General features: G+C 37.8%; 1 protein-coding gene across 6 annotated transcripts in view; it reads left to right on the forward strand.

Annotated features, from left to right (window-relative positions):
• LOC107686417 (spermatid perinuclear RNA-binding protein-like) overlaps window positions 1-6,557 on the forward strand; it is a 118,704-nt gene extending 112,147 nt beyond the window's left edge. For 4 of the 6 annotated variants that reach the window (XM_016483392.1, XM_016483393.1, XM_016483390.1 and 1 more), the window contains one exon: window positions 6,323-6,557. In XM_016483392.1, coding sequence (XP_016338878.1) covers window positions 6,323-6,417 — 95 coding nt within the window. In that variant the 3' untranslated portion in view covers window positions 6,418-6,557. Of the gene's footprint in view, window positions 1-3,781; window positions 4,283-6,322 lie in introns of those variants that run through there. The other 2 variants (XM_016483394.1, XM_016483391.1) reach the window with 1 other exon arrangement.
• Window positions 6,558-13,629: the final 7,072 nt, after the last annotated feature.

The following is a 13,629-nucleotide window of genomic DNA, read 5'->3' on the forward strand; positions in this document are numbered from 1 at the left end:
GTCCTCCCTTCCTCCAGTCAGGGTCTAGGGTCCACATCTGCCCCCACTTACTCCCCCATTCAGCTCTCAAATTGGGCTTTCAAACCCCAAAATCACATCCCCAAATAATCCCGTAGAGAAATGACTCCCTGGACGATGGAAACCAACCATAACCTTTTGGTTCTTAACTGTGGTTGGAGCAAGACTTGCTGCACCTGGCCTGAGTGTGACTTTGCTCGTCTAGTCTGCCTGCTTGACGCTTGGCCCGTTTCTCCTGACTCTGGGTGGCTCTCTAAGCGTCAGCGTAGTGCTGCTGTCTACAGCACACAGTTACACCATTCAAAGCAGCCGCTGGGCATGATGGGTGAGAGGAAGATCACGCTAAACACAGTCTGAAGACTAGTGCTGCGACTAGCTAACATAGAGCGAATACATTTTAAAGGGATAGTTCAACTAAAAATGAAAATGATGTCATCATTTACTCACTCTCATCTCGTTTCAAGACTTAATTTTTACTGTGAAACACAAGAAAAAGTGATTTTCAACCATTTTTGTTCACACAATGAAAGTCAATGGGGTCTAAATAACAACTGACATGCATTGTAGAGACAAAAGAACATTTTTATGGATTGTAGCTAAACTTTGGTATTTAGGGTGAGTAAAAGATTACAGATTTTTTTTTTCAACAACATTGACATTTAAACGTTCAGTCTGTGTCGTCTAAAGACCCATTTACAATAGGAAAAATAACTAACAATAACTTTATTAGCATCTGCTTTAAATGCTCATGCTTTAAGGTCTTTGCACACTGAGTCTGAAATTTTCGCACATAAAAAAATAAATGCGACTTCATGTTGTCAATCACGTTTACACACTTTCGTCCGTTATAAAAAATTTCGGATCAGGTTCGATTTTCTGCGTTTTCACATCTGTAGCAAGCATTTTGATAGGAAAGGATGATGAATACGGAAAAAAAAAACGCATACAAAAATCAGCCCTAGTTAATATACTAGTAAACACAGTGTAATCTCCAAACTGTCCCTTATCCTAATACTGCCTGCATACTAGAGAAAGCTCTGACTAAAGTGTTTGACCATTAAAGGGATCATATGATGCTTTTTTAAAGATCATTATTTTGTGTATTTGGTGTAACAGACACACGTGCGCACACACACACACGATGCGCAAAACATACTTACAGTAGCTGATTCAGAAGCGCCAGATTGTCATAGCAAAGTCAGAATTAGTCTTCGCAACATCAGGGATCTTATCTATGCACAATCAGCTTGTAACACTCCAAAGAGAAAGGAAAACTTGAAATCGCACCATATGACCCCTTTAAGAAAAGTGCAAGATCCCTGACATTCACAGCTCCTCTCCCATTGCCTCATGGGACAGTAAACTGTCCATCTGATGTGCACTTTAAAATCTCAGCAGTATGTTTCACCTATTGATTTATATATAGTGTAATTTCAGACACACTGCTCATATCATGTACTGCTTTTCGCACACTGTACAGTAGAGAAGTAGGCACATCCAGAACAGTGATTAGTATTATTTATATACCATTAAAGTGTTCATATTTTGAATTTGCTTTTATTTTTATATTTTCATTTTCATTTTAGTTTAAATATTTTTAAGTGCTTTTATCAATTTTACTAGTTTTTTATATTTATATTAGGATTTATTTTATATTTAAATTGTAGTCATTTTAGTACTTAAATGTTTTTAAAATTAAATGTTGCCTTGGCAACTAACTGGATGTAAGTTAAAGATTTTCATTGTATATTCATGTTATTTATTTCAGCTTTATTTGAATTTAAAAACACATTTTCAGCGGTTTTAGTTTTAGTTTCAACAATAACAACACAACGCAAACGCACCGTTCCGGAACGCTCATCCGCTCAGAAACGTATAAACACTTGAACACACAAATACAGGAATGCACACACAGTCCATCGGGTTTCTAAACAAAAACTCCTCACCCGTCTGTGTAGTGTGTTGTTCTAGGAGCGCCTCTCCGGTCAGGCCCAGATGAAGATGCTTTGAATGAGCCTTATGTGCAGGGGGGACTAGGTGAGGTGGGCTCAGCGGGAACCAAGCTGAATTTGGAGGGTGTTTGCTGGGTTTGGTGTGTTTATTTCTCGGAGGATAAGGGGGGCGGGTAGGGGGTGGATATGGGGTTGCTCCCAGCGCCCTGGTCTCTGCCTGCCACATAAAGACTGTTCCTTTAGGTGGAAGGTGAAACCCGGTATTGTGCTGTAAGAGAACAGTGTGCCCCCCTCTTTGACGTCTCTCCGGTTTGGTGCCTGAGAGCTGTGTGCATGCAGTAATTCTCACCAGTCATCTTACGCTGTCCAACCCTCTTCCTCCTGTTGCTGCTTTGGGATTTCTAAATGGGAACGACTGTGAGACTACGACTACTATTCACACACATGTACAAACACACACAGCACAGAATGAACACTCCACATAAGAGCGCCAGCCGGCAGATCACTCCTGTAACCCTCCATGTGCCCCTACCCACAATTCACATGTATGCTTCAGACGCTAAGTTTAACTTTATTACTTTCAATTAGATAGTTCTATCTAGTAGTTAAGACTAGGGCTGGGCAATATATTGAATATTTATGAATATTATTAAGTTGATTTAAAATTAACCACATGAATATCACAACAATATTAAGCTGTTTTTTTTATTTATTTCCTTAATAAATGTTGCAACATAATGCAAATTAATTCTCTAATTTAATGTTCTAAATTAAAAATTGTAACTAGAATTTTACCACATTTTTGTACATTTTATACAAATGTATTAACATATACTATAATAATAATTTATAAATTTTATATTAATAAATATTATACATTTAATAAAATTACAAAAACATTATTGGTGTAAAACTGAAAAACATACCTCGACTTTAAAATTGTACTATTATTATTAGATTTGTACATTGTGAATAAAATAAAACCAAATTATTCCATTAATTCAGTGTTAATTTTGTGTGAAAAAAAATCTAGATTTTAACTGTATATTATGAACTCGATTAACTGTATATTATCATTTGATTTTTATAGATTGTAAATAAAAAAAAATATTATTATTCCTTTAATTTACTGTTAATTTTGTGAAAAACTGAAAACGGTAACTTGATTATTATAACTAGAATTTTACTGTATTTTTTTTGATTTTTTCAAATATTTTATGAATTAGATAATTTGTTATTATTGCATTAGTTTGTTAATTTCATGAAAAACTATGCTTATTTTCAACTGTAATTTTTACTGTGTTTTATTGATAGATTTATACGTTGCTGAAATTGATGATAGTTCGGTTAAAATGTTGGGGTACTTTGAGAAAATATCTCTGAAAAATATTGAAATAATAAAAAAAAAATATATATATATATATATAAAATAATTTATCAAAGTATATGTATACTGAATTTCAGCAACTTATACAATTTATTTAATGTACAGTATATCATTCAGCCCTACTCAAGAACCATTATTCATAAGATGACTGAATATACCATGTAGTTCAGAAGGTCAACTGTATGCGTATATCATATCACATGACATTAGGCAGCAGGTACATGTGTGTCATCTGAATGAATGCTTGATTTCTACCCTCTCTTTTCACCTGACCTCACTCTTCCTGTTCTTCCGCTCTCTTGGGTTAATGTCCCCATGCTACAATGAGACTGAATTGGCATTAGCTTCATTTTAAACAAAACACCCTCAGGTCTTTTATTTTGTCCTGGACTTATGTGGAGTGCTCTTTTCATTTTCTCTCTAGGTTTGCCCAAGAGAATGCTTCTGTTGCCCGTCATGAAAGTGCCCGCCTACCCCGTCCCTCACTACTCTTTCTTTTAGCTCAGGAGCCTTCTTTACACACACATACACACACACACATACACAACGTAAATGTACGTGAGAAGGGAAGGTCAGATAGCACAGCCCTATCATGTAGGGACAGCTATAAGGGTATTTGTAAAGTGCTTTTTATTTGATCATCATCACATTTTTTTGTTCTCTTACTGTCTTCTGGTTTTAAGCAAATGCAGGTTTTATGTTCTTCAGAAAGAAAACTTGAAGGATTTGTACTGTGAATTGTTACCTCATTCTTGGAAATTTAAATTATATCAGCCTCTTGTTATCATGGTTGTGTTTTTCTTGTAGTATGGAAATAGGCTGTCACGACAGGCTTAATCTATGTACGCATATCAGGAGCTGTGTTTAAGATGTATAGATCTAATTCATACTACTGCTAACAAATAAACCTTTATCTTCATGAACTGCTAAGCACTGACTGGTGTATATTTGAAACTCTTTAGTTACTCATTTACCATATATACTGTATGTATATATATATATATATATATATATATATATATTCTACTGTCGCAGTTTTAGCAGCTCTAAATGTACATTTCGTTTAGCTTTCAGATACCTTCAAAAGTTTTAAGGCATGTTTCAGGTTCAATACAATGTTTTCTCTATGGACAACATCTTCACATTCTGTTGATGACCACAGAAAATTATTCTGATTTGTCCCTCGGTTTGTAAAAATAAGCAAAAATCACTGTAATGCACTTTCTGTCTATGAGGTTAGTCATTCTATAGAGGTTTTTGTTTGGTATTGGTTTGGGGTTTGTTCTTTGGTTTTGTTTGAACTTAAAGTGACTGTGATATGTACTGTATAATGTTAAAGCTATATTTTCTAAAACTTTTGTCTTTATTTTAATGTTAACATTTTAATATACAAATATATGTGTGTATTTTACTGGAGGGGGGGGCTTCAATTATAAGTGGGGACTTTTGTGCACACTTAAAAATATATATTTTTTTTTAATTATTGATACCAGCTGTGGGACGAGTCAGTTCTCTTCTGTGATAATCAATAGTATTTATTGAACCCAGAACATTCCTTTTTATTTCCTTTAGGAAAATATGTTTCCAGACATAGCCTGTTTTGAAATTTTGGACATTTAAGATTTCAACCTGCAGTTTAGTGTTTGTTTGTTTGTTTTTATTATATATTTTAGCATTATTATAAGGCAGTTAACGCAGAAGTTTGGTTAGTCAGGCTCCTGATGTCTATTCTTCAAGTGAGCAGTTAGTGGTAGAGTTGAACCATACAAAGGCACTCATCACACAGATAACTCAAACACGGCCCCTCACATGGACACACACCGGAAGCTCCAGTCACAGCCTTACAGCGGAGAATCGAAAGCAGCAACAAGGGATCCATGGAGACATGCTACTGAAATGTCTTTTTGTCCTTTTTTGTTTTTACTTATTGGTGAGTGTCTTATTGTGTGTGAGATGTTATTTCATACTCCTCCAAAGGCCAGCACAAGCCAATTCACATTGAGGTCCGCGGCGCTTTGCTCGGGGTTTTTCCTGAACAGTTTTTATTTTAGTATCGTTGAGAGTTTTTACTTATTTAACTTTAATTTTTATACATGTTATTTTAGTAATTTTGTTGGGTTTTTTTTTTTTTTCAGTTATATTTTAAGTTGTTTTAGTGCATCAGGTTAACGTTTCATTTTATTTTAGTTAACGTTATTTCAAGTAACAGACTGTTTTGGTTAACTATAATAACTCTGTTCCTGACCCTTTGAGCTACAAGCCTTCCAAAGATGCCGCACTCTTCTTCAAATTAAATATAATGTACATTGAGGGCGAAGATGCAAGTACCCTTCTCCGTTTTTACAAATGGTCTTAAGTTCACATTCATTAAACATTGAAGGTGATTTGGACGATGCTTGTGCTGTCTTACGGCTGGGTCATGATCGTCGCTTACCAAAGAGGAACTCCATCTCCATGGTTAGACGAGTGGTCACGCTATTCCCATCCATTGTTAACGGATCCCTCACATTCGTCATAGTCATCCCTCAAGTGTCCACTCCAAACCAATGGCCCGTCCTCTTTGGTAGCAAACGCTGTCATTGTACTATACTCTCTCCAAAATCACGACAGATCTGATTTGTCAGAGTTATGTACTAACTACATCTGTATGGAAACCTCAGAGTTGCCACATACGTTTTACATTTCCTCTGCCTTCTCTCAAACGAATGAGCTCCCAAGTTTTTTTTCCGTTTTGTCGGAAAGTTAACCATGCAGCTTAAGTTGTTGATGTCTTTTTTTATTAACCTGAGATGCTCCCGGTGCAATGAAAACCCCACGTACAGCCCGAAAGAGCAGAGACCCTAGTATCCACCCCTGTGGCACACCCTAACCCCATTTCCCCCCTGCCATCAGAATGTATATACCGCTGCCTCCTGCCGGGCCGCATCATTAATCGCAGCTCTCTCTGCTCTTGTCCTCACTGTAGGTGGTCTTTTCATTGACAATCCCTTTTACCAGCCGCGGACCATCGCTCCTTTTTTTATTCACTTGGGTCCTCAAGATCTCTTCTCTGACTTCTAGAACCATCAGGTTGTGTGGCTCTAAACTGTCGTACCACTCCAGGCTTGACCAGGCTGTCTCCACCGCACAGAAACGGCCCAAACTTCATACACTCTCCACCCAAACCCATCCATACCCAATCTAAGGATCCAAAAACGCACCAATCTTACAAAAGCGTTAACGGATCCGTCACATTCGTTATGGTCATCCCTCAAGTGTCCACTCCAAACCAATGGCCCGTCCTCTTTGGTAGCAAACGCTGTCATTGTACTATACTCTCTCCAAAATCACGACAGATCTGATTTGTCAGAGTTATGTACTAACTACATCTGTATGGAAACCTCAGAGTTGCCACATACGTTTTACATTTCCTCTGCCTTCTCTCAAACGAATGAGCTCCCAAGTTTTTTTTCCGTTTTGTCGGAAAGTTAACCATGCAGCTTAAGTTGTTGATGTCTTTTTTTATTAACCTGAGATGCTCCCGGTGCAATGAAAACCCCACGTACAGCCCGAAAGAGCAGAGACCCTAGTATCCACCCCTGTGGCACACCCTAACCCCATTTCCCCCCTGCCATCAGAATGTATATACCGCTGCCTCCTGCCGGGCCGCATCATTAATCGCAGCTCTCTCTGCTCTTGTCCTCACTGTAGGTGGTCTTTTCATTGACAATCCCTTTTACCAGCCGCGGACCATCGCTCCTTTTTTTATTCACTTGGGTCCTCAAGATCTCTTCTCTGACTTCTAGAACCATCAGGTTGTGTGGCTCTAAACTGTCGTACCACTCCAGGCTTGACCAGGCTGTCTCCACCGCACAGAAACGGCCCAAACTTCATACACTCTCCACCCAAACCCATCCATACCCAATCTAAGGATCCAAAAACGCACCAATCTTACAAAAGCAATACTCTATTTGACTTGCTCGTCCCGAAAACCGGCCGGGGACTTCGGTTCCTTCTTATATAGCAATACACTTGAACTCTTTTGGGCTTTAAGCTTACTTGAGATGTGAATGTTTGATTGAGTCTTACTCAAACTTGGCATTGCAATATAGTCATTTTCATTGTATATTCACCACATGTGTATGTGTGGCTATATTATAAATACATGCATAAACTGGTGTGAAAAGGTTTTTGCCCCCTTCCTGTTTTTTACATTTTTTGCATATTTGTCACACTTAAAAGATTCAGACCTTTTCTTAATCTGCCTGTAGTAGATTAGTAATGCTTCCTTCACTCTGACTCGAGCAGCTTCGCCGTGTCTTTTCGCCAGATCTGCGCGAGTGCGCGCACGTGTTTTTTGCTCAGTCGACCAAAGTCTGGCGTTCTGGTTGGGTTAAGAGGTCATCCTCCAAACATCTGGCCACTGTGCCGCCTACATCCGCACCTCACAGACGTACACACAGGTCTTTCAAAAGCACATCCGACGGCAGATTTGTTTACACTTTCTGGCCGTTGACAGAGGTGCATACTCGTACACGTAATCACGGTATGAGGGGCAGCTAATGTGACCCGGTCACTCCTCACTTTCCCCTGCAAAAGCACAGGTGACTCTCTTTAATGCGGCATAGGTGGCCCTTCATTTGCCTTTCCATTCATTTTGTCATTCTTCTCAGGCCTGTTTCACATGCACACAATAGTGGTGCATAATTGGAAGTATTTATTTCAGTGCACATGTTGCAGCATTCACATTCAGCATGAGCTTGCGTTGCAGAAGCGTAGCTGCAAGTATCTGTGCTGTGCCTGTTCTTGCCGAAAATGTTGAAAATGTGCTTTGAACAGTAGTTTGCATTAAAGGCTTTTATACACTGAAAATAGTTGTTTCTATTCAGTAAATCTGCCTGAATCAAGATCGTTGAAGCCGTTTATAACTACACTTTGGGCTTGGGCTCAGTTCCGTGTAGATTAATTTAGATTTGGATGCAAATGTGATGTGATCCTTATGTAAATTTTCATTTTCACGATGATCAGTTTCGTAGTAATTCTCAGTGGCTAGCTCCCAATAAGTATTTAATCATTTATGGTTGATATTAAAAGAGATGCTCAGTGTAGTAAGCCAGAAATTGCTATTTTGTGGTTAGAACTGCAGTTTAGCAGAAACTGTCATTGTGAAAATGCAACACATTTTATTGCAGCGCACACGTGTGTTGTGAAACGGGCCTGTTGATGCAGCAGCGTGTGGACGCTTTTTACTTTTGCGTTTTTCTTCAGCAGGTCTGTTGTAGCGCAACTTTAGGCTATCTAATTAATAACAGCACTACAAAAACTCCCAGATATAAACCACAGAGCACAGTCTTGAAAATAAGCTTGATGATATTATTTTCGCTGTGCTATATTTGGACTTGAAGCTATTTGAAGAAGCATCCTACCGTCAGGATTGTATAACTATAGTCTGAATGCATATCGTTAAGTAATGAAAGTCATTTTTATATCAAAATTTCCTTCTCTTGTTACCTCCACATGTATAAGAATAGATAATTCAAACAATATCACTAGTAATGTATTGATGTTTGTATGTCAAAATACTTTTGATATGTTACTGTGCGTTCAATAACCAATGGAATGTCACAATTTCTCACCGAAACCCAAATGTATAAGGCCCAAAAATTTCACAAAAATAGGACACGACTGACATACTTTACCACCCAACTACACTGAATGTGTCCCCTTATATAAATTTCCCCATGTATTTAGTCATATTTTAGCTGTTGTGTTTGAATGTGAAATATTGTAGCTCTCAAATAGGAAAAGATGGGATATAATCACAGAAATACTACAGAATAGTACTAGTTTAATAGTAATAGTACAGTGATAGTTTAATAAAAGCAATAGTATAACATGCATTATATAATAGTATCAGTTTAAATATACTTGTTTAACATAATGTAATTTTTATTTGTTTATTTATTTTGACATTTTCTTTAAATGGAGTATTTTTCAAAACAAATTAATTTTTCTGTTCCCCAACCAGACGAGACTTCGGTCACTTTTGAATTAGAGCTGGTAAGTCTTGTATGGGTAAGTTTTGTGTGGAAATGCAATAGATAGAGATTTGAGAGAAAAGCACATCAAAAGACCCTGCAATGACACAACATTAGATGGCCTTTATTTTTACTTTGAGCTTTTACGAATGATCGTCAAACACACAAGCCCCTTTCCACGATGCCACACCAGCATTACACAGTTCAAACGACTGACAACTGGGAGTTAACGCTATTAACGTTATATCGAGTTAGTAAAACAGAGGGCTAACAAAGTGTAGCAGAGAATGTTTTCATTTTTTGCATCACAGCGATTCAAAGTCTTCCATATTATTTATGTTTAATTAGTTTGCAGAACATAAAACCCTTGGTTGGTGATTAAAGTCAACATGAAATCAAAATTGACCTTCTTAATACACATTTTATTGTCTATTTTTCCTGTTTTGAAACTGCTGTTTCACTTGGAAATACACAACATTTATGTAACGTTTACAGAAGTGAGTTGCAAATGTCATTTCATGTTGACCAAGATTACCTCGTTATATATGATTTCTCACATGTGCTGCAAAATATTCCATATTTCAAATCAATGTCTCATAGTGAGTATAGATAACACAGGGATGTTTCATTAATCCAAATCCAACGTAAAAAGCCATATAGTTTGTCTTTATAAACACCAGACGTAGCTGCATTGTTTTGCTGCACTGCTTAAAAAGCATCAGAATCGTCTCCTGAACTGCAAATATGTCTCTCTTCGTGCCAGCCTGGTTCCCCAGGTGGCATCGACAGCCAGATGGTCTTCATAAATATGTTGTGAGGACTCATATTTTAGTTCAGTTTAGGTTTTAATTCTGCTCATCAAAGTCGAGCGGAGCTCATCAGCGGTGTTTGAATCTCAGTGGTCTATCGTAGGGAGAAGACATTTGCACAGCTGCATCTCCTGTGAAATTGTGTGGAGGTGATGTTTGAAATAAAATTCCAATAAAAGACCCAGAGAGGCTTCAGATCCACAAGAGAACATCTGACTGAAATAAACCAGGCTTGATTGTCTTGGAGCCATCAAAAGTTTGTTTTATTTTAGATTTTGATTGGTGACTCATGTATTATGTCACCGTTTGTGGGCGGAGCTTCGATATTTGCACAAGATTGTATACCACTTCCATCAGCTCTACTCAGGTAGATGTCAAATGCAACATCTAGATACAACATCCGCTATTTTAGCGCTCTTAGATTCATTTGTAAGAGCCAGGAGGCAGCAGTTAAGATAGATAGACATCTTGAAGCCAAGGCGCTCGCCTGAGTATTACAGGTTCAAGTCCCCAATATCTTCTACATCATCTACATTAATCCAGATACATCTTTTTCTCCACGTTTTGGCCTTCCATCCACACGCTTTTGTCCTGCGAAAAACTGAGCTTTTGAAGATGCTCTCCAAGTGCTTGTTTTAGCATTGTAGTGTAGACTGTGAAAACAAGAGTTATTTGAAAACAACGAAGCATGTTTAGTCATGTGACGCATATTTTACGGATAGATGTGTCTTTAAATCTACATTTGCCTGTTATGTGCTGTTCACTTGACAGTGTTGCTAAAGAAAAATGTTACTTTGCACAATCCTAATTTTACATTCCCGCAAAGATGACTGAAAATTTACTCGCAGTTGCTGTGCTTTGGCAAAACATGAGGACAATTGCGTTTTAGACCAAACATATCATGGCGATTGAGTGCGACCTGGACGCACCAGTAAGTGGTGGGGTATTTTGCAAATAAAATGATCATGCCAGAAGAATAGTGTGAGAACTTTATTATGTGTGGTCTCTTAGTGAGCTGTTATTATGCTTTGCACATTTGCAGTAATACGATTTCAGAGTTTTCAGACATTTCAGTGTGGGCCGAAAATTTTGGAAAACGTCCGAAACCCATTTTTTGGGGTCTGGATTAATGTAGACATGGCCAATATAGCAAAAAGCTCTTCAATTTAAAAAGAAAGCTAGACTGAAATCACAACATTGGCTCTGAATTGTTAATTTGACTGTTGCCTCTGACAGAACCAATACATAGTTTAAAATCTTTTGTGCAATCAACATATCTAGGATTTCATTTATTGATAAATGGCTAGATTAACTGATTCTGGGGGAGGGGGATGGGGTGCTTTATCAGTACGAGCAGACTACTTGATGAGTCTTAATTATGAAATAATGAGGTGGTGGACTATTTATCCTGTCGTGAAGGAAAGGGACTTGTGTGTGGGACTTGAGTTGGAAATTCAGTTTGCTAGCTTGCAATGTAAGTACAGAAATATAGATCCAGTTTCAGCTTGAGCAAGCTTTGCAAAATGAATTGCTGAAGTGAATGTTTTCTCCATGTCTCCGATCTCCCCCTGCATATAGCCGGGGCAGATGGGGACGGCAGTCATTTGAGCTGGTTCATGCGTGAGCCGGGACGCTGAAGGTCCTGTAGACTGAACCAGCAATAGAGCCATGTTTAGGTTTGGAATGTATTTATGTAGTAGAATGTACTTTCATAGAAGAGCTAACCATCTTTGTAGACACATCCAAATATACTGATATGAATTATTTACCTATATTATAAAAAAAAAAAATACTGATGTGATTTGTGTGTGTGCATGTGTTTTTTTTCTGTGGGTGCTTATGCCCATTTTTATGTTTATTTTTCTTTTATTTTTAACTTTCACGAGCATGGCAAATCCTTGCTTGCGTGCTCTTCCATGATTCTGTAAATACTCCTCTTCTGTCGGACTGCGAGTGAAAGCAGTCTGCGGGATTCAGTTATCCATTTCACAACTTTTATGTAACTTGACAAATTATATAAACAAAAAATTATCTAGATTTGAGATATTATAAAGGGTAACAATATAATGTGAAATGGTGATTGTGCACAACTTCTGTGAGCGAGCAGTGCTTGAACATGACAGCAGTAGATGTTTGCTAGCCGTGGTATCAAATTACAAACTATTAGTTGTGAAAATACTATAGTGGTTTGTCTGTCACTTTATTGCCATAATTTATGCTTTTAAAATAAAGTGCTAAATCTCTAAAAAGTGTAAACTTTAAAAAAAATAAATAAATATATAAAGACATTAATCTCTTTTTGATGTGTGGTGTAGTTTGTCCTGTGTCCTTTCTCCGATAAGCTAGAGGGCAGTAATGAGCAACAGCCAATAGACCTTAGTCAGGTTAGATGACATATTCAATTTAAAGTAGATGAAAATGAGGCTGTGAGGGATAGGCTTATAGGGTGTTTCTCAAACCGAAGGCTGCATATCGGCTGCCACGTCATCAAACGTCGCTGAAGGTCATCTCAATCGCAAGGAACTTTGGAAGGCAGCCTTCCTTTCGCGTCCTTCATTCAGCTGAATTTGAAGGATGCATGGGATGTATCTTTTGCTACCTTCAATCACCCACAATCCTTTGTACCCATTCCATTTCATTAAAATAAACTGACGAAAAAAGATTCAGTACTGAGCTTGTCTGAATTTATTATGACATGTAAGACAAAAATAATGTTTTAGGACATGAAAGCATAGATGTTATTTTTCGTTTTGGTGTAAATACTCACTAAACGCTAAACTGCCAATAATGTAAGCCACTGGGAGACTAGATGGCTGTGATTCATTGTATTGCATTAATAGAAAGTCAAATAATATAATGATTTGTAATACAAAGTATTTTTCCAAAACTAAGTTTTATTAGTATTTTCGTGCCGTGGAGGTGAGGGCGGGAACATATGTGACGTAGCCACGCGCACTTACTAGACTGTCTCATTCTAGCGTTTAATGCCGAGGAGGATTCTAGCCGACAAGCCTCTGAAGGACTGATCTAGGAAGGACACAGCCTCGGTAGGATGCAGACTTCCGTTTGAGAAGCACTCATAGAGTCTTTACAATGGCACACACCATATAAAGGTCCTAGATCACGTAATGTTTGCCAACTCGCAGCTTTCAAAGCTGTTTTATGGAGTTTTTTTTCTCCTGAAAGTGTTTTCGGAAAGACGTTTCATCAGCTGATTAATCAGTATGTTGTTAAACATCAGTACAATCCACTGAATGCACTGTACTTATATCCCTCACAGCCTCGATTTCATTCATCAAAAATTAAAAACATCATTACCCTGACTATGAAATTGCGAGTGGAAATAGCATGAAAGAAGAGTGAGGGAATGCTGGGTAAGCAAGGATAGCAAGCACTTAAACGACCTTGGGCCTGCATGGCCAACGTCATGTGAATTTGCGTTCTTG

The sequence above is a fragment of the Sinocyclocheilus anshuiensis genome, unplaced genomic scaffold (genome assembly GCF_001515605.1).
Source record: "Sinocyclocheilus anshuiensis isolate Anshui unplaced genomic scaffold, SAMN03320099.WGS_v1.1 scaffold838, whole genome shotgun sequence".
Classification (NCBI taxonomy): Eukaryota; Metazoa; Chordata; class Actinopteri; order Cypriniformes; family Cyprinidae; genus Sinocyclocheilus; species Sinocyclocheilus anshuiensis.